General features: G+C 42.7%; 4 protein-coding genes across 13 annotated transcripts in view; all 4 read right to left on the reverse strand.

Moving 5' to 3' along the window:
• LOC120785775 (protocadherin gamma-C5-like) overlaps positions 1–25,245 on the reverse strand; it is a 230,444-nt gene that overhangs the window by 34,022 nt on the left and 171,177 nt on the right. The gene's annotated exons all lie outside the window — the stretch shown is intronic.
• LOC120785642 (protocadherin gamma-C5-like) lies at positions 170–3,415 on the reverse strand. The gene is made up of 2 exons (XM_040120516.1): positions 895–3,415; positions 170–183 (listed from the first exon to the last, which is right to left on the reverse strand). The coding sequence occupies exons 1-2, from the start codon at positions 3,413–3,415 to the stop codon at positions 170–172; spliced, it is 2,535 nt and encodes an 844-aa protein (XP_039976450.1).
• On the reverse strand, positions 4,913–16,165 carry LOC120785643 (protocadherin beta-15-like). The gene is made up of 3 exons (XM_040120517.1): positions 13,775–16,165; positions 9,489–9,508; positions 4,913–5,162 (listed from the first exon to the last, which is right to left on the reverse strand). Exons 1-3 carry the CDS (start codon positions 16,163–16,165, stop codon positions 4,913–4,915), a joined length of 2,661 nt encoding a protein of 886 aa, XP_039976451.1.
• LOC120785778 (protocadherin beta-16-like) lies at positions 16,534–19,209 on the reverse strand. The gene has a single exon (XM_040120713.1). The coding sequence runs from the start codon at positions 19,047–19,049 to the stop codon at positions 16,566–16,568; it is 2,484 nt and encodes an 827-aa protein (XP_039976647.1). The 5' UTR covers positions 19,050–19,209; the 3' UTR covers positions 16,534–16,565.

Raw genomic sequence — 25,245 nt, forward strand, 5'->3', positions numbered from 1 at the left:
AAACGACATGGTGTGTAGAAAAATCCTTAAATCCATCATTGAGAAATGATTCCGATGGAACAATTTTTCACAAAATGTTGAGCATGAATGTAAGCCGAAATATACATTTTTCATATCGTAAAATGCGAGCTCATTGCTCTCTTTCTTCCAGCTCTTTGCAGTCCAAGTGTTACAGCGACGCGGCTGTATGGGGGCAGGGACTAGATTGCTTTGTACAGTTCTGAACCCTATTGGTGCACAGCATCCATTTCCACCATCCAATGAGAGGGAGATTGATCGACACTCTTAAAGACGCAGCATCTACTGCTCTTCACTTTAACCAGAGGGAATTATTATGAGAGTTGTGGGACGTAAAAGAATGTAAAGAAATGATCTCTTTAGAGGAAATAGACCTGGCTAAAGTCACTTCAGATGTAAACAATCACCATCTCTACAGTGAAAGGTCTTTTTTTAGTCGGAACGACATTTTAGGGAACGGCATTTTTTTCTGAAAAGACTAACAACAATGGTGAGAAAACACATGCGCTCACACACTTTAATCATAAGACTATGGTATAAGTATCCCTTTATTCCACTAAGAGTCCCTGTCCACTTTCGTGGTACTGAACCGTTCGGAAATGGCTATGGAAATGTGCGTGTGTAAGACTGTATTGACAGATGTCTTGGGCACAGTTATTTTAACTGTTTCTGAACACTGACCTGCTAACTATGATTTTAAGATTTTAACCAAACATCAGATAGATAGACAGATAGACAGACAGATAGATAGATAGATAGATAGATAGATAGATAGATAGATAGATAGATAGATAGATAGATATGTATCGACAGCTGACTGATTTTCACAGCAGCCTATGATATTATTGAGTATTTCTTGTACTGTATAAAAAATACCCATGATATCTATTTCTTCATTACCAGGATAAATGTTTGTTTCTCTGCTCACCTGCTGGCTCTCGAAGGTCCAGGTGCTGTCGGGTAAAGACGCATCCAGGACACTGATCACCTCCTTAAAGTCAGTGGTGCTGCTGGGTTTAATCAACGTGAAATCACTGTACTCTGACATTGGAGACATACAGGACCTGAAGGACTGACTCTGAGACAACATGTCTCCTCCCAGGACCTCCACGTACTTAATAGGTCCGTCGGTGTTGAGCTGGATCTGCAGGTTTCTGTTGGGGTTCTTGTAATCATCACAGTCGGCCCGTCTCATGCAGCAACTACCGCTGCTTCTGCTGTTCCGGATGCATTTAACCGCTAAGATGAGAAAAGTCACCAGAGACAGCACGGACACCGAGGCCAGAGAGAGAATCAAGTAAAGGGTGATTCTGTCATTTTTCTTGCTGGGCTCGACCGCTTTCTGTCGGAGGTCTAAGATGGGCTCATGGAGACCGTCCTCCAGCAGGATGGACACCGTGACGGTGGCGGACTGGACCGGTTCCCCGTCGTCCTTGACCTCTATAAGCAGCCTCTGAGAGGAGTCGTCCTGCTCGGACACAGCGCGTTTAGTCCTCACCTCCCCTGTGTACAGATTGACAGTGAACAGAGAGGCGTCTGTGGCCTCCGCCAGTTTGTAGGAGATCCAGGCGTTATGGCCCGAGTCAGCGTCCACCGCCGTCACCTTAGTAACCAGGTGACCCGCTTTAGCGGAGCGGGGCATCCTCTGATGAGACAGGGAGCCCAGGGCAGCGGAGGAGGGGTAAATAACAGCGGGGGCGTTGTCGTTCTGGTCCAGGATGAAGACATGGACGGTGGCGTTGCTGCTGAGAGACGGAGAACCCTGATCCTTTGCCTGAACCTGAATCTGAAACACCTTGAGTTTCTCATAGTCGAACGAGTGCATGCTGTAGATGCTGCCGTTATCTGAGTTGATGTAAACATACGATGAGACAGAAACGTCCTGCACTTTAGAGTCCAGGATGGAGTACGAGATTTTGGCGTTTTCACCAAAATCCAGGTCAGAGGCTGATACTGAGAACAAAATTTTCCCGGGAGGATGGTTCTCTTTTACATAAACGACATAAGAAGGCTGGGGGAAAACTGGTGGGTTGTCATTTACATCTAATAATTCAACAAGTATAATTTTTTCACTCGATAACGGGGGTTTTCCAGAATCAGTAGCACTTATCTTGACACTATAATGACCATTCTTTTCACGGTCAAGTGGCCCTTTCGTCACTAATGCGTAATGGTTAGAGACCGATGGATTTAATTTAAAGGGGTATTTGGAAGACACGGTCAACGTAACCTTGCCGTTGTCACCTGAATCTGGGTCTTTTGCACTTATTAAGGCAATAACTGTTCCGATTGCAGAATCTTCTGGAACAGGTGTTGTTAAAGACGTCACAATTATCTCAGGAACATTATCGTTAATGTCAACTACTTTAATTTCAACGCCACAATGTCCATCCATCTTAGGGTTGCCCTTGTCTTTAGCAATTATATCAAATCTGTGTAAAGAGTTTGTTTCGTGGTCTAAAATTCCTTTGACTACAACAGCTCCCGTAGAAGGTTCAATGTCAAATAATGATAATATTAGATCCGTAGTTTGCTCTGCAAAAAAATATTCAATTTCTCCATTTAGTCCTTCATCTGCATCTGTAGCTTTAACATGCAATACTTCAGCTCCAGGTGTTGCCTTTTCGCTGACATTAGCCTCATACAGGTTTCTCTCAAATTGTGGCGCATTGTCATTATTGTCAAGTACTATGACTGTAATTTCAGATGTCCCTGAGCGCACCGGATCTCCGCCATCTACAGCCGTGAGTACAAGATTATGTACAGGCAGCTTTTCTCTATCAAGAGGTTTTTGGAGAACCAGTTCGGGGATTTTTCTTCCGTCCTTTTGGTTTTTAACGGTCAACTTGAAATGGTCGTTTTTGCTTATGAGGTAAGAGCGTACAGAATTAGTGCCGACATCGGGATCCTGTGCACTTTCTAAAGGAAATCGCGCGCCTGCATTTACCAGCTCTGCAATTTTCAAGACTTTTTCTTTAGTGACAAAACTAGGAGAATTATCGTTTGCATCTTGTATTTCAATTTCTACTCTATGCAGCTGCAGGGGGTTATCTATAACTAGTTCCAAAGGCAACAAGCATGACGGTCTTTGTCCACACAGTTGCTCCCTATCTATCCTATCAATCACCACCAGTTCTCCCTTCCCCAAGTCCATACTAAAATACTGCTTACCAGCTTCCGAGGTCACCCGCAATTTACGTCGGTACAGTTCAGATACAACCAAACCCAGATCTTTGGCTAGATTTCCTACCACAGTGCCCTGTTTCACTTCCTCCGGGATGCTGTAGCGAGTCTGTCCGTCTATTGTACTCCACAAGAGCAAGAAATGATGCCACCACAAAAAAAACTGCCATGCAGGCAGTTTGTTCGACATTATTCCTCGTTCCATAAATTCCATATTTGTTCACTCCAATCCCAACTTGTTAAATGAATGAGTGGAGAAGGTCTACAATCCAATGTAAATGCGTCCTCATACATAACAGTGACAGTCATGCTTTGTGTCTGCATATCCCTCCCCTCCTGTGCAGAGCATCGCAATGGTTACGACGCTGAAGCTACTCAGTGAGACGGAGCAGATCTCTTTGTACAGCTCTGGATGCTATTGGTGGACAAAGTATACCCATTTCCACCAACCGTGGCCTCAGTGAGCATCTACAGAACAGTGACGTAGAGGTATGATCCTAGGAAAAAATATTCTGGTTTTCACGGCTCTGTTATATGAAATGCCATGAGCTGCTAGTCTCCTCATCTCCCACAACGGTTTTTAAAATGTGCATTTGAAGACTATACATGTAATGTCCTTAGATACCACTCATCTAACAGTCTCGCAATTATCTGTAACGTTTTTTTTACAATGTGTATTTAAGGATTAGCCTATGAATATAAATATAGAAGCATTATTACTATTCATTTAACCTTAATACTGTCCATTTATCACTTTCTCCGTTACCTACAATGGGTTTTAAATGTATATATGACGAGTAAAAATATATATGAAGACTATATAATACACTGACTATTCATAGCAGCTGTAGATAATAGATGATTAATAGACGACTGATAAATAACTGAAAGATTGATCATTATATGATCAGTCATGTAATGCTTTGTCTTAATCCATCTATCCTCCTGCCTGTATGTACCTGCATGCATGCACATGCCTTTGTGGCTGACAAGGCTCTTCGTTGCCTTCCTGTGGCCAGAGAAAGCCAGTGCAGCCCGCACACGTCATTACGTCTGACTTCGTCTTCAAAGCTCTCAACAAGCCTCAGAGAATTAACTGTCAGCAGCCAACGTAAAATACCCGTATGGAGGTCTGTAGAGCAAATGAAAAGGGATGGGGAGGGGGGACGCAGATGGTGTAGGAAGGCGCTTACTCCCGTTCTCTCTCTCTCTCTCTCTCACTCACTCACTCACATAAACAGGCACGACACGCACAGCATTATTCACCCAAATCTCGCCGACCAGTTGTACATTTCAGCGACAGACCAACCCGAGTTACACTTGAATTAAACACACGCATACAATCACGGACATCAAAATTTAAGCAATTTCATAATATATTTTAGTCAAGCCTTTTTGGATATGCTTCTTAGTCTTCGTGAGCTTGACACAACTCGGCCATTGCCCCATATTACACTGTTCTAGGTAATCCCTAGTGTAATCCTTCACAGGGCAGCAGCCAATGCAGACCTGCACAACCCCACTTCAACACTTTCAAATCCTTCTTAAAACCATGCACTATAATTATACAATATGGCTGAGCGGAAACAGGCATTATTCGCTGATATGTAAAATAATAATAAAGTTCAAAACGCCTAAATTCAATGCTGAAAATTGTTAAATTTGATATGAAAAATAAACACAATAAACCTCAAGTAAGTAGTCATCTGCTCTAAATGGAGGTGGGCGACAGAGGGAGATGTAGAGAGGCAGTGTGAGAAACAGCGAGGGGGAGGGGGAGAGCGCTGGAGCTGCTTTCAGCACCACAGATGTGGACAGCGCCACACAGGCGGCCAACTGCTGCCGCTGCATGCTGCTGCTGCTGCTGCTGCTGCTGGGGAGGCAGCCGGCCACATAGGCTCTCACTGAGGACAGCAGGGGGCCAGGAGGACAGAACCTCAACACCCTCGCTGTTTTTATAACTGAACACAGGAATAAATACAGGATTACATCGTGCCAGAAGCACACCCGATTAACTTTAAGTGCTGTAAACACAGGACATGAAATTCAAAATGGGGAATTAAAATAATAAGCTCAAGAATGTATTGTCACTCATACAATAATCAAGTTTGGGAACATGTAAAAGATATTATTGTAATGATATACTAACAAGAGGAAAAGACATATTCAGAGATTTTAGATAATGACATAATTTAGGATGAAATTATGAAGACAGCATTTTCCATTAAAGTCTTAGAAAGTTTTGATGCCTTTTTGCTACTAGTCCAGGGATGCTATTTCCAGGAGTGATGTTTGAAGTCATCATGAAACATACACAAAGTGTATTTTGTAATGTACACATTCGGAAGGAACAATGCATTTCATTCACACTTTCAAGTTAAACTGAAGCGCCTATCTTCTTACTAAAGTTTACTGATATTTTATCAGTATACAAGGGAAGGTAAAATAGTCCATCTATACAGCGATCTATTTTCTATACCCACTTACCCTTTACATGCTGGAGCATATCCCACCTCACACTGGACAGGTTACTAGTATATCACAAGGCTAACACACTGCACAACAAGCACAGTACACCCACACAGACTGCCAGCTGGCCAAAGTATTTGAGCTTGCTGTGAGGTGACCGTCATATCTAATGTGCTAAGTCGGCTAATCTCCACACAGTCGTTGCTCAACATGAAATTGAATATTAAGTTAATGCATACTTTTGGTTTTTACCCAAACCTGGATCAGATGAACTGATACTGAGTGAGTAGAAAAAGAGCAACTTACATAGGCCGCAATGCATTGCAATGTCATGCAACAGACCTATAAAAACTATAAACACTAACAGCCATAAAGTGTGTTCGGGTTTTGTTTAGACTAGTAAGTTAGATGTTTGTGTGTTAAATCAGTTGTATGCTGTTTTAAAGTTGTAGTGCGTGTTGTTGTTGGTCTGCATTAGTTATTTCTAGTATTTGTCTACTTCAGTTACACATAGGGATGGGCATCTGTGGTGCCGTATTGTTAAATAGACAGGTGTTTCTTTTAATTTGTCCATCCCCTTTATATCAGTGAGTGAAGGGTAAATAACAGAAACATCTCTCTGTGTAACACAATAAAGCTCAACAGCATCAAAAATGATTGTACAGTTGAATCACCGACTCCCAAAAACAGTTTGAATAAAAACTGAACATTGCAACATTCATGAAGGTAGGATTTATCTCAATACTGCTGCATTAGACTGCATTAGTTTTGACTTGGTGTACATAATAGACCGGCAACTGCGTATATGAACAACACCTCACGATATAATGTAATCCAGTACATGAACTTTACAAATCTCAGCCTTAAAAATGACTGTAGAGTTGAATCAACACTTGGGTGGTCTTTATTTGCCCCCTGCCCCAGTCAGATACGTTAAAATACTATAGGTGGCTTTATGGTGTCTTCTTAACATGCTAAATTTGTGTCACATGGTTTGTATTTCTCTGTGCTGTCCCTTGTGTTGTACCCACTTCGTTGCAATCTTTTATTGAATGACTGTAATGTAAATTTCTCCGACTGCCTATGTAAAGTGTATGCTGGTCTAGTGCACCAAAATCAGAGGTTAAATCCAAGATTATCACTGCAACTTAATTCAGGCATGAGTTACATTAACATGTGATCTTTCCTGCTAATACTTCTCTTAAACCATGTAAGCCTGTTAGTAGGGAGAGCTGTCTAACTTATTTAAATGTGTTGTTGAAATGTAATGAAGTACTTTTTCACCACCCTGAAAAAGAGGGTGTGTACAAAGGAGATAAAATACTGTTTCAGAATAATGTCAAATAAATAGATGATAGATGTTTTGCAAGGTATGTTAGCATATGTGTTGTTTGTGGAAAATCTCATTAAGTGTTTGACTGAGAGCCAATGTGTGACGTTTGCACGCTGTAAAAATAGTCACTGCTATAGTTTGTGCTTGAATTCCGTTACTGTATGATATAGAGCATGACGTTCAGTTGTCCGTGCATCAGTAATCTGTCCTGTTTGTAGAATCAAGAAAGTTTGTTCTGTGTGTGTTTGATGGCACTGCTGTGAACAATATAGATGACAGTTATTTCTTACCTTATTTGGTGATTCAGGATTTAACAGGAGTCAGGGAGGAAACAGGAACAACACCAGGCAACAAGGGGGACACATGAAAAAGAAAAAAACAAGACAGAAAGGATGTCAGTTAGACTGGTGGTCAGAAAACAGAGTCTGGCTTTGGGAAGTACAGCAACCAACATACTTACCATAGGGCTCACAACAAATGGGGTTGTGATTCTGTGTGTTGATTCACAGAGTATGTCATTTCTGTTTATTTTTCTTGAAAATAATTTTCTCTCATAATTGGATGGTTCATAAACAGTCTGCGGTGTGTGGACACACACACACACACACACATACACTATTTAAAAATGTAGAAACAAATATGTGCTGCTTGATTTGTAAGAGTGTCAGCCTTCAGTAAGTATAGTAATGATTGGATGAAGTGCCCATCAGCACATACCATAACAAAATAAAAAATACAGCACCTCTTGTGGCTTATTGTTCATCAGAATGCAAACAAATACAAAAGTATGATACAGTTATTTCATGTATTATGATAATAATATAATAATTAGAGTTCTATGTTCAACTGATATACACATTCCCATGGCCATATAAGTGTGTCTGCGTGTTTTAGAGTGAGTGAATAAGGAGAGAGAGGGAGGGAGAGAGAGAGAGAGAGAGAGAGAGAGAGCTTGAGGGGAACTTTACTTTATTGTTGCCGTCCTTGTAAGAGGGATGATTATTATGACAATAAACAAAACAAAAAAAATGATATTTTTCTTCAAAAACAATACAAAACAGTGCAATAAACAAAAATAAAAAAATATAGTTTAGAAAGACGGAGGCGTTAGCTCTTCCTCAGTGAAGAGTGGTAGAGAATGGTACTACCCAGTCCAGAGTTACAGGCCACTGTAGCTGATTCAGCAAAAATATTTGCAGTCATGCTTCTATGAATCAGTTTCACCAGGATTCACTAAATAGTTTATGGTATGTTAAGATTATGCGATACAATAGAAACTGGGTACATCAATCAACTCCCCTTTCAAACAGTGGCATATACATACTTTAGTACAATACAACGACTTAAGTATAAACCACAACAGTGCACTGCTGCACAAAGCCACTACCCTCATATCAACAGCAGAGGGCCTCGAGGCGATGCCCTCAGACAAATCCATGCCTTATTAATGAGATTTTTTCCTCTGTGTCCCATTTGTCAAAGCTGATGTGTGTGTGAGTGTCTTTGTGGTGGCGGATTTAAGCTCCCTTCACAAATCAAAGCATCACCTGCTTTTTTATTAGACTGGTGTACTCCATTTTAAATAAAAGTGTACATGATAGTGTTTATGCAAATGAATCAATTTTAAGTAATAGGGTGAGATCAGAGTGTTGCTCCAAAACAAAACACACATACATACAAAATAAACAGGTCACCCAGGAAAACAAGCAACAAGAAAACAAACAAAGGATACAAAGAGGCCATTTTTCTATTTCCATAACAGAAACAAAACAAACAAAACAAAGAATGTAATTAGAAATTGGTTAATATAAACCTATATATTTATCAATAAAGTCATCATGGACATGACATCGCTGAAACTAGGGAAGGCAAAACAAACAGAGCAGCACTGATCAGAACAAATAATCACAAGCAGCCATGCCCCCCCCCCCCCCAAATCATCAGTCACCCCAGGTTTTGGGGTGCTGCACCTAACTGCCAAAAATAGGGGTGTCTCCTGTCCTCACAGTACCAACAAATACATGGAGCCATCACACACTAGAGGCTGCATCTGCTCCTGACCCCCTGTGGCTCAGTGAAAATGGTACAGTCCTGCCAATGAGTCAGCTTGTTGCTATGGTAACACATCCCAGCTCACTTGCTTGCATCCAACCCTGCTTCCTACAAGCTGGCAATGGTGGCAAAAAAAAGGAGCTACCAAAACAACAAGGAGGAGAAAGAAAAGACAGAGCGAATGAAGAGAAATGATGCTTAGACACACACACTGTGTATACACTGATAATATGTTCTTCAAAAAAAGCACATGTTTAGAGCCCGCTGGGTTTTAAGGAATCTCACATAGGAGATATCTGATATCTGTCTTTTCCTGAACACAGTGACCTACACAGGGATGAAATGACACAGTATGGTGTTTATTGTCTTTTTATAGACAGAACAAAATGTCCTACACCGAACAATCTCCTTCTCCTTTCTCTCTGTGTCTCACTCTGCAGCAGAGTGGTGCAGCTGGAGAGGGGGAGGGGAGGGATGCAGAAAATGAGATCAGGAGGAAAAATGAAGACTGCTGGAAATATAGAATGACTGCTGAACAGTGGCCTTCCAGTTTTAGCTACAATTTGACCCAATGTGAAAAACAGTAACAGAGTAAATGGCAATTATCAAAGCAAATATTTATAGAATTATTCTAACAACTCACTTAGGATGCAGTATCATAACAAAGTTAATAAAATCCATGATAAGTATATGGAAGTCATATAATGTGACTACATTATAATACCATGATAATTACAATACACTTCAGCTTTACTCGTATTAAGGGTGGGAAGTGGATTTGACAGCTTCTGAGAAACAAACACACACATACAATCCTGCCCTGACCAGGACGTCAAAATTTGAGGAACTTCAGAATATATTTCAGTTAAGCCTCTGTGGATGTTTCTCAGTCTTTTTGAGCGTGACACTACTTGGTCAATGCCTCATATTACACGGTTCTAGGTAATCCCTAGTGTAATCCTTCCCAGAGTATCAGACAGTACAGACCTCCACACTTCCACCTCAACACACATCGAAAGACAACATCTTTCGTATGTTCTTAAGCAAAAATATGTCTGGTTTACCTGACGTTATGCAAAGAAAGGTACAGATAATTATAGTGCTGATGTGCTTGCCTGTATTCTCTTCAGCTTCCTTGCAAATAAACTGTGGGCAAACTAGTTTTTGTCTTTCCATCAATCTAATGCACCTGAGGCACACAATACAATTAAGATAGCATAGTAATAGACTAGAAAAAGTCCAGTACTATAGCTGTACAAAAGGGTGAGTTAGTCATATTACTTTACCTCTTAAAGGGATGAGTTTGTGTCAGCTAGTAATAAGACACCAAGTTGATAACGCTGGTCTTTGAATATGTGACTCCCATGTGCTGATCAACAACCCACAGAGACAGTCACACCCTCCTAACCTCTACCTATCTACACCTATTTACAATAGTTGTTACAATAGTACTATAGTAAACAATACATTTGACATCTCTACATGTTTGACCGAGCAATGTATCAGCAACTGTTGTAAAGATGTATTAATTTCCTTGATTTTTCCCCCTTTTCATAATAAGGAAAAGTCATGGTATGCTATAGAATAGTGCCATGTTCTTGAAACTTAGGCAGGAGGGATGCTTGCTGAAGAGGAAGCTTAAGTTTGAGGATGCTTTCTCACTGCTTGGCACCATTCTGTATGAGTTTAAATACAACTCTTTGTGTTCAACAACAAAACAACAGACGGACATGCCCCAGCAGTCATTAGTTGAAGCTGTCTACATATCATTCTTTTCTGTTAATATCACGTTCGGTGTATTAAAGTGTAGTATGTCTCCTCTGGGGGAAGGAAGTCGCACCCAAAGGTCCCTGTTACCTCAAATATCTGGGATATCAACAAAAATACAATGAGGGTTTATAGTGTAAACATTAACCACATCCGCAAACATGCACACAGTGCACAGGGTTTTGATGGGGCCTCATCAAATCACCGTCATACACATGGGCACACAGCTGCTCACCAGACAGCTTGGCTCAGAAAGCAGAACACTTAAACAAGAGCTTGGGCCTGTGGGAACCAGGAGCTCCTGCAAGTGATTATAGCTTTGTGGTCTGTAACAAGTTTAATAAACTGATCATGGGGGCTTTGTATAAGATACAAAATGGCTGATAACACCTCCAAGGTAAGTTTCTTAAACAGAAAGATAAAACAACACGCTGAAGGGGTAAAGCGCATAAAAGAGGCCGAACCGTGTAGCTAGTTGCAAAGAGTTTCTGTGAGCTTTGACCCCTATGGAGGCACTGTGGTCAAAAGAATTTATGGTACTCAGTAAAAACGTTCACCGCTATAAACCTGAGAAAATGAGACATAATGGTTTAAACACAGTTGAAACGGATAAAGCAGACACAGATGTGGGTTAATAATTACGACAGACTGCTTCCAGCGGATATGGGGGTTAACACACTTAACCTAACTTTCTGCTTTGTAGCTAGTCAACTTTTATTTTCACATGCACACACCCTGAGCATCACATAGACTTTACTGCTAAAACACATACACCACCCTGAGCGACCGAACCAGGCACACTAGTTGATCTAATGCCTCCTTCAAAAAGGGACAAAACACAGCAGACATAACTGCAGACAGACTATCCTCAGCCACATCATACAGGCATTTAGTCACACTCATGCATCGAGCTAGATGTTTAGATGAAGCTTTATGTTCCCTTAAGCTCAAGAGAAATGTTACTTCCACCAACTCTGAAAGAAGAAAGATATTTTACACACATGCTTTTATTTTCCTCACCACAGGCATCATTATAATGGCGGGGTTTTTTGTGGCCAGTCGACCACACTGTCACTTTTACCGAACAACAAAGGGGAAAAACACCCTCTGCATGGTTTTAATTTGCAGCATATAATGTACTGTAAACCCTCACAGGTTGAGACTCTTACAGGAAATCGCAAATCTTGTCTGTTACTGTGTAACTCGTGTGAGCAGTCTATAGGATGCGGATTAAAATCACTATTTTACAGACTTTGCTAGATTTCAATACATTCTAGACTTATTTCTTCAGCAGCTCAGTTTTCTTTCATCAAGAAATTCTTCCATTCAAAAACATTCAGCCTCTGTCCTGATTTCTGACATCCCCTTTTCATTTGTTATGTAACGTATGTAGACATCCCTCCCTCTCTCTTATTTCTTGTCATCCATATCTTTTTATTCTATGTCCTTTACAGTGCAGTCAGTTACTGAAGCCTGACACCCGGTTTCACACATAACACTTTCCCTTAGCACTATACTTCAGCAGACAAAGAGGGCTGCAGATCAAAATGGCTGCCGTTCATCACTAACACAAACGCTGCACAGGGATGGTGGAGACTCTGCTGGTTACCACGTGCCGCTTCCCCTCCCCCGCTGCCTCTCTCTGCTTCTCCATCACACTGCTTCTTTCCCGCATTCTCAATCTCCCCAGCATCAGTAGTGAGTCCCCTCTTCCCCTCTACCACATTTTAAACCTCTTAAACAATATTATTGTGTCACTCTTTGAATTTAATTTATTGATTTGCATCAGCTACCTTTGTTATAGTTTTCTTGCGTCCATCCCTGCTCCTTTTCTGTGTGTATGTGCAGCCCTATGCCCATGGCAGCACCGTGTTGTGAAGGGAACTAGGTCACTGAAAAAGTAGTGCACTGTGTGGTTGTGTGTTTCTATGTGAGAGCAATCTGTAGTAAAGCTTTAGCAGGGATGAGGCCTAGAATGTTTTTTTTTCTTTCACTGTAGCTGTTGTATCATTTCTCACACCTCTGCAGGACATCACATGATGCTCTCTGATTGGGGATTCAGTACATTATAATTCAGTCTGGCGAAGTGGAATGGGATCTAAAAATAGGAAACTAAACATATTTTTATTTGGTTTGTCCGCACATAACGTCATGCTTCAACACAAGATCTTGTATTTAATTGCGAGCACTACTGTATGATACATGAATCAATATGAATATCAAAGGATGGAATTAAAGTGAAAAATGCAGCAAAAATATGCCACTACGCATCAAGGAGATGTAGTGTCATAAAGCAAAAATAACACGTATCTGACACAGTGAACCTCACAAAAAATAACAACAACAAAAAAAAGCACACAGGAAGATACAGTTATGACTTCTGTACAAAGCATAGAGTCAACAACAGTGTTTCAGTATTTGCATTAAGTAATTGGAAATTAATGGATGCATTTTAAGTATTAAGCAAAATGCACAAAATGGGCAAACCAGGCTTCCATTGTATTTTAGTGATATTCCTTATTTTACTAAGAATCTTTTTGGGCTATGTTGGGTGGATAAAGGTAAAGGGCAGAAAAGGGGGGGCGTTAATGCTTGCCTAAACATATCAAATACCCAATTTCCCACTTTCCCTGACACCTTTTTTAAATTCTTATAATAGAATAACTTTTTTTTCTAACCTTAAATCAAACCACAAGATAATCTGTGAGATACAAAGAGAGACAAAATACTTGTTGACTACTTTGTGCACAATAATAATAGTCTGAAACTGAGAAGACCTTTCAGTGCGTTCTTATACCAGCCTAGATATTAAAGGCACAGTACCAGAACTGTCCAAATGATGAGTGAGCTGTAGATAAACTGAACTGAGGAACCAATAAAGACCACACACACAAAACAAAACAAAAAATAGGATGAAGGGTTTAAAGGAAGTAAGGACTAGGTTGATCTCACCTCCGTGAGCATATTCTCTGACTCTGATTTATGCCTTGGCACTGTCCTGGTAGCATTATGGTCAACACTCAGAGTGCTCTGACTGAAGGGTTGAGAGCACTTCATATCACTCTTCCGGGAGTCAGCAGTTCCGTAAACTTCGTAACTGAACGCCTGCTTCAACGTACCGGTACCTCCTACGTCTGCGTAAAGGGGCGGGTAGTATGGAATCACGGGGAGATTCCCGCTTGATTTGTAAAACATACGCTCGCGTCTCCATCTGTAGATTTTCACTGATATAATAACCACTAAACACGTGATGAAGAGGAAGGAAACCACAGCCAGAGCCAACACTAAGTAAAAAGTCAGGTTGTCATTGTACTCCTTGTCGTGCGGAAAGTCAGTGAACTCCGACAGCACTTCAGGGAAGCTGTCCGCCACCGCCACGTTCACAACGACCGTAGCTGAACGAGAGGGCTGCCCGTTGTCCTCCACTATAACAGTCAGTCTCTGTTTCACAGCATCTTTATCGGTGACTTGGCGGATTGTTCTGATTTCTCCATTCTGTAAGCCCACTTCAAACAGCGCCCTGTCTGTGGCTTTCTGCAGTTTATAGGAGAGCCAGGCATTCTGTCCAGAGTCCACATCGACAGCCACCACTTTAGTCACCAGATAGCCCACATCTGCTGAACGAGGCACCATCTCAGCCACCAGAGAGCCCCCGGTCTGGACTGGGTACAGAACCTGAGGAGGGTTGTCGTTCTGGTCCTGAATCAGTATTTTCACAGTCACATTGCTACTGAGTGGAGGAGAACCTCCATCCTGCGCTTTGACGCGAATATGAAACTCTTTTGTTTGCTCATAGTCGAAGGAGCGCACAGCAAGTATCTCTCCACTCTCTGCATTCACTGAAAAATAAGCCGAGGCTGCCATCCCATTCAGCTGGCTGTCCTCAAGGAAATAGGAAATGCGAGCATTGTTCCCAGAGTCTTGGTCACTGGCTTTGATGGAGATGAGTGACATGCCAGGTGAATTATTTTCAGGGATGAAAGCATTCAAAAGTGGTTGTGGGAACACTGGGGCGTGGTCGTTTACGTCTGATATTCTTAAATTAATTGTTTTGTTTGTTGAATAAGGCGGGGAACCCTCGTCCATTGCTGTAATTGTTATATTATACTCCGGCACTGTTTCACGGTCCAGAACGTCATCAGATACCAGACTATAGAAATTAGTCGACGATGACTTGATTTTGAAAGGTAAATGTGGGCTAATAAAACACTTAACTTGGCCATTTTTACCCGAGTCCAAGTCTTTGATATTGAGCATTGCTATAACAGTATCTGGAGCCGAATCCTCTGGTATGGGATTAGAGAGGGAAATTATACTTATGACCGGGATGTTATCATTCACGTCGGTCACTTCAATCAGCACCTTACTCGTGTCCCTCAACCCTCCTTTGTCTGTAGCTTCTACGTCGATTTCATAAAGTTTGACTTTTTCGTAATTTAACTCACCTCCCACGGTCACCGCCCCCGTATGGGAATCCATACTAAACACAGATGATGTAATGTCACTGTTTTGAGAGAACGAATACACTAGCTCTCCGTTTGTTCCCTTATCAGCATCCGTGGCACTAACTTTTAAAATGACAGTGCCCCTTGATGCGTTTTCAGGAACCGTCACTCTGTAGAGAGACTGGCTGAACACAGGTGAATTGTCATTTGCATCCATAACAGTAATGTGAATTTTGACAGACCCTGATTTAGGGGGATCGCCGCCATCATATGCCGTTAGTGTCAGCTTATGTTCCTCTTGACTTTCTCTATCTAACGAGGTCTGGAGCACCATTTCAGCATATTTAGTTCCGTCCGGTCGAGATAGCATATTTAATTTGAAATGATCGGTAAGACTGAGTTTGTACGTTTGGAGAGTATTCAACCCGACGTCTGGGTCTCTGGCGCCGTCCAGAGAAAACCGTGCTCCCTTAACAGCTAATTCACTAATTTCAAAATGAATTTCCCTCTTGGCAAAAACCGGAGCATTATCATTGATATCAAGAATTTCCACGTCGATGCGGTGCAGCTCCATTGGATTATCCAGTATTATTTGAAAATGCAGAGAGCAAGGAGACACTAGCCCGCACCGCTCCTCTCTATCTATCCTTTTGTTAACTATAAGGGTCCCTTTATCCAAATTAAGACCCACGTACTCACTGCCGTCCTCGGTAAATATCCTAGCTCGCCCAGATTTAAGCCGTTTCACATCCAAACCTAGGTCCTGGACGATATTCCCGACAAGGGAGCCCGTCGCCATTTCCTCAGGTATAGAATAACGGACCTGACCGAGAGCCATCTCTGCGACACAAACGATGAGAAGCAGCGGCCTCAGCGACGATATAACAACCGCAACCATCATGGAAAAGGCCATGCAAAATCCAAATGGATCAAAAACACCACTGCGTCAGAAATATTTTTTTGTGAACCTATTCGTGTGGTGTCTTTGTATAGCCACTTCCGAATGAAATAGAGCTCTAATACGCAGACAGAGGAGGGAGGACTTTGCTTTAGAAAGGGGTCTTATTTTCCTCACACTAATCAACAGCGGCACTTAGGGACGTAAAAAGAAATTGCAGAAATTTATATATCTCGGTTCAATGTCTGTCGTCTTGTACTGAGAGAGAGAGATAGAGAGATAGAAAGATAGAGATATAGAGATATAGAGATATAGAGATATAGACAGATAGACAGATAGACAGATAGATAAATGCTAATGATGTTGCTAATGATGGTATCTCTATCCATGGTACTGAACGTTATATATGAAGCGATTGTGTTTTACCTCTACTATAAATTCTAACCTCTAGAGGAGAGTCTAGTTCATCCAGGATGCTCTTTTCACTCTGCAGCCGCTGCATCGTCCCCGTAGAACTGGGGTCCATTATCAACACGTTCTGACTACCAGCTCTGCCGAACTTACAGTCACTCTTTCTGGAGTCAGTCGTCCTGCACACCTCGTAGTTGTACACGTGTTGGAGAGTCCCTGTCCCCAAAGTGTCTGAGTAACGTGGTGGATAATACGGAATCACGGGGAGACTGGAGTGATACAGGATGCGAGACTGTCTCCATCTGTAGATTTTCACCGATATAATAACCACTAAACACGTGATGAAGAGGAAGGAAACCACAGCCAGAGCCAACACCAAGTAAAAAGTCAGGTTGTCATTGTACTCCTTGTCGTGCGGAAAGTCAGTGAACTCCGACAGCACTTCAGGGAAGCTGTCCGCCACCGCCACGTTCACAACGACTGTAGCTGAACGAGAGGGCTGCCCGTTGTCCTCCACTATAACAGTCAGTCTCTGTTTCACAGCATCTTTATCGGTGACTTGGCGGATTGTTCTGATTTCTCCATTCTGTAAGCCCACTTCAAACAGCGCCCTGTCTGTGGCTTTCTGCAGTTTATAGGAGAGCCAGGCATTCTGTCCAGAGTCCACATCGACAGCCACCACTTTAGTCACCAGATAGCCCACATCTGCTGAACGAGGCACCATTTCAGCCACCAGAGAGCCTCCGGTCTGGACTGGGTACAGAACCTGAGGGGGGTTGTCGTTCTGGTCCTGGATCAGTATTTTCACGGTCACATTGCTACTGAGTGGAGGAGAACCTCCGTCCTGCGCTTTGACGCGGAAGTGGAAATCTTTGATCTGCTCGTAGTCAAACGAGCGCACTGCGTGGATGACTCCACTATCAGCACTAACGGACACGTACGAGGAGACTGGCACTCCGTTAACAGAGGAGTCCTCCAGTATGTAAGAAACGCGGGCATTCTGGTTCCAGTCAGCGTCTCTGGCTTTCACTGTGAACACAGAGAGGCCCGGTGTGTTGTTTTCTACAATGTAGGCCTCATATGAGCTCCTCTCAAAGACAGGCGCGTTGTCATTCACATCAGAGATCTGTAAGGTGAGAGTGACGCTGCTGGAGAGGGAGGGCACTCCCTCATCAGAGCAGGTCACCGTGATATTGTACTCAGAGGCTCTCTCTCTGTCTAACTCACTGTCTGTCACTAAACTATAGAAATCATTGGTTGTTGACTTCATCACAAAAGGAATATTTTTATTCATGGTACACTCGACTTTGCCATTCTCACCCGAGTCTGCGTCCTTAATATTTATCATTGTCACAACAGTATCGGGTTTGGCATCTTCTGATATCACGTTTGATTTAGACATTACATGGATATCGGGTTTATTGTCATTCATGTCAGTGACGTCGATCATCACTTTACAGGAGTCAACTAGTCCCCCATCATCACTTGCACGGACGTTTATCTGAAATATTCGAGCTTTTTCATAGTCAACGTTTCCTTTCAGCCGAATTTCACCACTTTCATCATTTACTTCAAATAACCCACGCGCATGATCTAATATACTTGAAATTGAGTAAGTTATTCTACCATTAGACCCATGATCCGCATCTGTGGCGGTAACTGTCACGACAACTGTTCCTACCGGTGCATTTTCTTTAATAGAGGCTTTATAAACGGGCTGTGTAAAAACAGGAGCATTGTCATTCACGTCTAAAACGGTGATTAGAATCTGCATTGTTCCCGTCATCTGCGGCTCGCCGCCATCCACCGCCGTCAAAACTAAAGACAGGTGTTCATGCTTTTCTCTGTCCAGAGGTTTCTCTAAGACCATTTCAACGTTTTTCGTTCCGTCTGCTTGATCGTGTAATTTAACAATAAAATTGTCTGTCGGTTCAAGTCTATATGTTTGCAGCCCATTTGAGCCTACATCAGGGTCAACTGCACGATCTAATATGAATTTAGACCCACTAACAGCGGATTCACTAATTTTAAATCTGACGTTGTTCTTTTCGAAGGATGGAGGGTTATCATTCACATCGGTGATTTCAATAGTTACACTGTAAAATTCCATCGGATTCTCCAAAATTATCTGAAAATGCAAGGCGCAAGGCGTCGTTTGTCCACAGAGCGCTTCTCTGTCTATTCTATTTTTGATGAGGAGGACTCCTCTTTCGTTACTGAGCTCAATATATTCTTCACTGTCTGGAGCAAAAATGCGAGCTTTACCTGACTTTAGTCTTTTAACATCTAAGCCAAAATCCTTCCCCATGTTTCCAACTAGAGAACCTTTTGGCATTTCCTCGGGAATAGAATAGCTGACCTGTCCGAGCACCGAGCTGAGAGAGAGAACCGACAAAAACAAGAGTACTTGCCCTCTCATTGTTCTCTCCGTCGTTATCCCAGTGTAAACCATCAACATCTTTTGACCACTCATCTTCCCCAATTTAAAAGCCAAAACGGGTTTTAAAGTTTATTCCCGACATGAAAAAGGGATCCGACGTCTTGTATCTCCGGTAAATTCCAGACGTTGAGCTTTGCTTCTGTCTCTTTCTCTCGCTAAAATAAGGGCATCAGGGGAGGTACAAAGAGTCTGCGGTAAATCTGATACAAACTGGCCAACAGCGGCACTCTGAGTTCAGAAAGTCAAATTGCAACTGAAATGTGGGAAATGAATTTACATGCTTAGTCTAAGAGGAAAGTGAGAAACACTTCACTGTGAGTGGACAGTATTGTTTGATACTACAGTTAACTAACAAATAAAATGGCACTTAATTGGGGAACATGAGATGTAAATGTTAGATGTTCATTAGATTGGATAAAAATATAGCAAACAACTTAAGAAGACAAAGGAAATGTAACTGTAAAAAATACGTGGTTTTGAATATGGAATCGTGTCACTCTCCAAAGTGCTGAAAATAAGAGGAAAGTGATTTAAAATCGTGGCTTCAACGTAGGAACAGATAGCTGACACATTCTAACCTCTAGAGGAGAGTCTGGTTCATCCAGGATGCTCTTTTCACCCTGCAGCCGATGCATCGTCCCTGTAGAACTGGGGTCCATTATCAACACGTTCTGACTACCAGCTCTGCCGAACTTACAGTCACTCTTTCTGGAGTCAGTCGTCCTGCACACCTCGTAGTTGTACACGTGTTGGAGAGTCCCTGTCCCCAAAGTGTCTGAGTAACGTGGTGGATAATACGGAATCACGGGGAGACTGGACTGATACAGGATGCGAGACTGTCTCCATCTGTAGATTTTCACCGATATAATAACCACTAAACACGTGATGAAGAGGAAGGAAACCACAGCCAGAGCCAACACCAAGTAAAAAGTCAGGTTGTCATTGTACTCCTTGTCGTGCGGAAAGTCAGTGAACTCCGACAGCACTTCAGGGAAGCTGTCCGCCACCGCCACGTTCACAACGACTGTGGCTGAACGAGAGGGCTGCCCGTTGTCCTCCACTATAACAGTCAGTCTCTGTTTCACAGCATCTTTATCGGTGACTTGGCGGATTGTTCTGATTTCTCCATTCTGTAAGCCCACTTCAAACAGCGCCCTGTCTGTGGCTTTCTGCAGTTTATAGGAGAGCCAGGCATTCTGTCCAGAGTCCACATCGACAGCCACCACTTTAGTCACCAGATAGCCCACATCTGCTGAACGAGGCACCATTTCAGCCACCAGAGAGCCCCCGGTCTGGACTGGGTACAGAACCTGAGGGGGGTTGTCGTTCTGGTCCTGGATCAGTATTTTCACGGTCACATTGCTACTGAGTGGAGGAGAACCTCCGTCCTGCGCTTTGACGCGGAAGTGGAAATCTTTGATCTGCTCGTAGTCAAACGAGTGCACTGCGTGGATGACTCCACTATCAGCACTAACGGACACGTACGAGGAGACTGGCACTCCGTTAACAGAGGAGTCCTCCAGTATGTAAGAAACGCGGGCATTCTGGTTCCAGTCAGCGTCTCTGGCTTTCACTGTGAACACAGAGGCCCGGTGTGTTGTTTTCTACAATGTAGGCCTCATATGAGCTCCTCTCAAAGACAGGCGCGTTGTCATTCACATCCGAGATCTGTAAGGTGAGAGTGACGCTGCTGGAGAGGGAGGGCACTCCCTCATCAGAGCAGGTCACCGTGATATTATACTCAGAGGCTCTCTCTCTGTCTAACTCGCCGTCTGTCACTAAACTATAGAAATTATCTGATGTTGACTTTAAAATGAAATTGTTATTATCATTAATGACGCACTGTACTTTTCCATTTTCAGCAGAGTCTGCATCTTCCACATTTATCATTGTCACAACAGTTTTAGATTTTGCGTCTTCCGATATCACATTTGATTTTGACATAATATGAATATCAGGGCGGTTGTCATTAATGTCTAATAAATCAATTATCAGTTTGCAAGAACCAGTTAGTCCCCCATCATCAGTAGCACGAATATTAACCTGAAAATTTCTCGCCTTCTCATAGTCAATATTTCCATTCAAGGTGACTTCGCCACTTTCCTTATTGACTTCAAACATTCCACGCGCATGATCTAATATACTTGCAATTGAGTAAGTTATTCTACTATTAGATCCGTGGTCTGCATCTGTTGCAGAAACTTTCACGACAACTGTTCCTACCGGTGCATTTTCCTTAACAGAGGCTTTGTAAACGGGCTGTGTAAAAACAGGAGCATTGTCATTAGCGTCTAAAACGGTGATTAGAATCTGCATTGTTCCCGTCATCTGCGGCTCGCCGCCATCCACCGCCGTCAGAACTAAAGACAGGTGTTCATTTTTCTCCCTGTCCAGAGCTGCATTCAAAACCATCTCGATATTTTTACTCCCATCTCCTTGATTATTCATTTGGAGAGAAAATGTATCAGTTGGTTTCAACGCATAGGTTTTCAAACCGTTTTCGCCCACGTCGAGATCAGTCGCCCTATCTAAACTGAATGTAGTGCCACTGAGCGCATACTCACTGATATTAAACTGAACATCGCTCGTTATGAAGGTCGGAGGGTGATCATTTATATCTTTAATTTCAACGGTGATGCTGTAGTATTCCATTGGATTTTCCAATAAAATCTGAAAGTGCAAAGCACAGGGCGTCGTTTGTCCACAGAGCGCCTCTCTGTCTATTCTCTCCTTAATTCGGAGAATCCCTCTTTCTCTGTTTAGCTCGACGTATGCTGTGCTATCTCGTGTAAAAACACGAGCCTTTCCGGATAGCAGTCTTTTGACGTCTAAACCTAAATCCCGAGCTATGTTGCCAACAAAGGAACCTTTAGGCATTTCCTCGGGAATGGAGTAGCTGACCTGTCCCAGCGCTGTGCCGAAGCCGAGGACCGAGATAAACAACAGTACTTGCCGTTTCATTGTTATGTCCGTCGTCGTCTTTGCAGGAAGTCTTTATGTAAACCTTTCAGTCCCCTTTTACATTTGGTTATCATAAATCCGCTGTCAATAAAGGGTCTTAAAAATTCCTTAAGAGAAGAAAGAAACAGCCGCCCAGTAGCTCAGTGTTTGATTTCTTGTGGATCCCCCGAGTATGCGCCTCATTGTATCTCCCCGTCTTTCCTCTAGCTCAAATATACGGAGACGATGGGAGGTACCACTACATATCTGCTGTAAAACTGATACATACTGGTCGACAGCGTCCCTCTGAGCTCAAAGTCAAAATTACACGAGAAAAGCTTATACCAACCATATGAGTGGTGATGGTTAGACAGAGTTAAAGAGTCTGAGAAAAAAAAATGATTTTGCTAAGATAAAGGAAACGAGACGACGAGCTGACATTGTTGAGAAGAAGGCGACCGGTGTGGGTATTTTTGAGAGGGTGAGTAAGTTAAAATTGCAATACCTCGTCGGAAGTTTTTTTTTTTTTGCTGAACCTACAGAGAATGAAAGCGAGAAGAAGCTGTTTTCATGAAAAAACTGATTTACATTTTTAGCTATCATGTAAAGGCCGGACATCACAAAGGCTATTTTTAATTGACAAAGATTTAGTATGATTTAACCTCTATGGAGAAGAGTCTGATTCAGGTCGCAAACACTGTCTCTGTCCATGGTGCTGATTGGAGGTGTATTATTAACGACGACTGTTAATAACATCATAAATTACATAGGACATACGTATGCAAAAAATTACAGCTGCAATGAACCAACAAAAAACCAACCTCTAGAGGAGAGTCTGGTTCATCCAGGATGCTCTTTTCACCCTGCAGCCGCTGCATCGTCCCCGTAGAACTGGGGTCCATTATCAACACGTTCTGACTACCAGCTCTGCCGAACTTACAGTCACTCTTTCTGGAGTCAGTCGTCCTGCACACCTCGTAGTTGTACACGTGTTGGAGAGTCCCTGTCCCCAAAGTGTCTGAGTAACGTGGTGGATAATACGGAATCACAGGGAGACTGGACTGATACAGGATGCGAGACTGTCTCCATCTGTAGATTTTCACCGATATAATAACCACTAAACACGTGATGAAGAGGAAGGAAACCACAGCCAGAGCCAACACCAAGTAAAAAGTCAGGTTGTCATTGTACTCCTTGTCGTGCGGAAAGTCAGTGAACTCCGACAGCACTTCAGGGAAGCTGTCCGCCACCGCCACGTTCACAACGACTGTAGCTGAACGAGAGGGCTGCCCGTTGTCCTCCACTATAACAGTCAGTCTCTGTTTCACAGCATCTTTATCGGTGACTTGGCGGATTGTTCTGATTTCTCCATTCTGTAAGCCCACTTCAAACAGCGCCCTGTCTGTGGCTTTCTGCAGTTTATAGGAGAGCCAGGCATTCTGTCCAGAGTCCACATCGACAGCCACCACTTTAGTCACCAGATAGCCCACATCTGCTGAACGAGGCACCATTTCAGCCACCAGAGAGCCCCCGGTCTGGACTGGGTACAGAACCTGAGGAGGTTGTCGTTCTGGTCCTGGATCAGTATTTTCACGGTCACATTGCTACTGAGTGGAGGAGAACCTCCATCCTGCGCTTTGACGCGGAAGTGGAAATCTTTGATCTGCTCGTAGTCAAACGAGCGCACTGCGTGGATGACTCCACTATCAGCACTAACGGACACGTACGAGGAGACTGGCACTCCGTTAACAGAGGAGTCCTCCAGTATGTAAGAAACGCGGGCATTCTGGTTCCAGTCAGCGTCTCTGGCTTTCACTGTGAACACAGAGAGGCCCGGTGTGTTGTTTTCTAAAATGTAGGCCTCATATGAGCTCCTCTCAAAGACAGGCGCGTTGTCATTCACATCAGAGATCTGTAAGGTGAGAGTGACGCTGCTGGAGAGGGAGGGCACTCCCTCATCAGAGCAGGTCACCGTGATATTATACTCAGAGGCTCTCTCTCTGTCTAACTCACTGTCTGTCAGTAAGCTATAGAAATTATTTGATGTCGATTTCAATAAGAACGGGATATTATCATTTATAAAACACTGAACTTTACCGTTGTCACCCGAGTCTGGGTCTTGGATGTTAATCATTGTAACGACTGTGTTGGGGTTTGCACTCTCGGATATAATAGCTGATTTAGACATGATTTTAATCGTTGGTTGATTGTCATTCATATCAACTACATCGACTATCACTTTACAAGAATCTGTTAGTCCTCCATTATCCATTGCGCGTACGTTGATCTGAAAATGTCTTTTCTTTTCATAGTCCATACGCCCAATCAATCTAACCTCACCATTGTCCTCATGTACGTCAAACATATGTCTGACGTCATCCCAAGTATTTGTGATTGAATAAGTTATTTTACCGTTTAAACCATGATCAGCATCTGAAGCACTAACAGTAGTCACAATCGTGCCTTTTGCAGCATTTTCAGCTACCATACCTTTGTATATCGGCTGTGTAAAAACGGGAGCATTATCATTGGCGTCTAAAACTGTAATAACAATCAGCATTGTTCCAGACATCTGCGGCTCTCCTCCATCTACAGCCGTTAACACCAAAGAAATAAACTCATCTTTCTCTCTGTCCAGCGGTTTTTGTAAGACCATTTCAACACTCTTTGTACCATCCGCCTGGTTTTGCAGTTTAAGTAAAAAATTATCACTTGGCTTGAGCACGTAAGTTTGAAGACTATTCGTACCCACATCCAAATCCAGTGCTCTTTCTAAAACAAATTTTGCCCCCACAACTGCAGACTCGCTAATTCTGAATTTAATTTCACTCTTTTCGAACGATGGTGCATTATCGTTAATATCTATAAGTTCAACAGTTACACTGTAGAATTCCATCGGATTCTCTAGCACAATCTGAAAATGCACAGCGCACGGTGTCGTTTCACCGCACAACGCCTCTCTGTCTATTCTCTCTTTGATCAGGAGGACTCCTCTTTCGCTGTTCAGCTCGATGTACTCTCTGCTATCACCCGAATAAACATGAGCGTTACCCAGCTTCAGTCGTTTCACGTCCAAGCCTAAATCCTGAGCTAAATTACCCACCAACGAGCCCTTCTCCATTTCCTCCGGAATAGAGTAACTGACCTGTGCGAGGACTGTTCTAAGACAGAAGGTCGAAATAAACAACAGTACTTGCCGTCTCATTGTCTAAAATTATGTCGGCGAGAAGAAACAGCAACCTCGTAAATCCGCCAGAAAGCTGGGGGAAGCATTAAAACGATATGTGAG

Source organism: Xiphias gladius, chromosome 23 (genome assembly GCF_016859285.1).
Source record: "Xiphias gladius isolate SHS-SW01 ecotype Sanya breed wild chromosome 23, ASM1685928v1, whole genome shotgun sequence".
NCBI lineage: Eukaryota > Metazoa > Chordata > Actinopteri > Istiophoriformes > Xiphiidae > Xiphias > Xiphias gladius.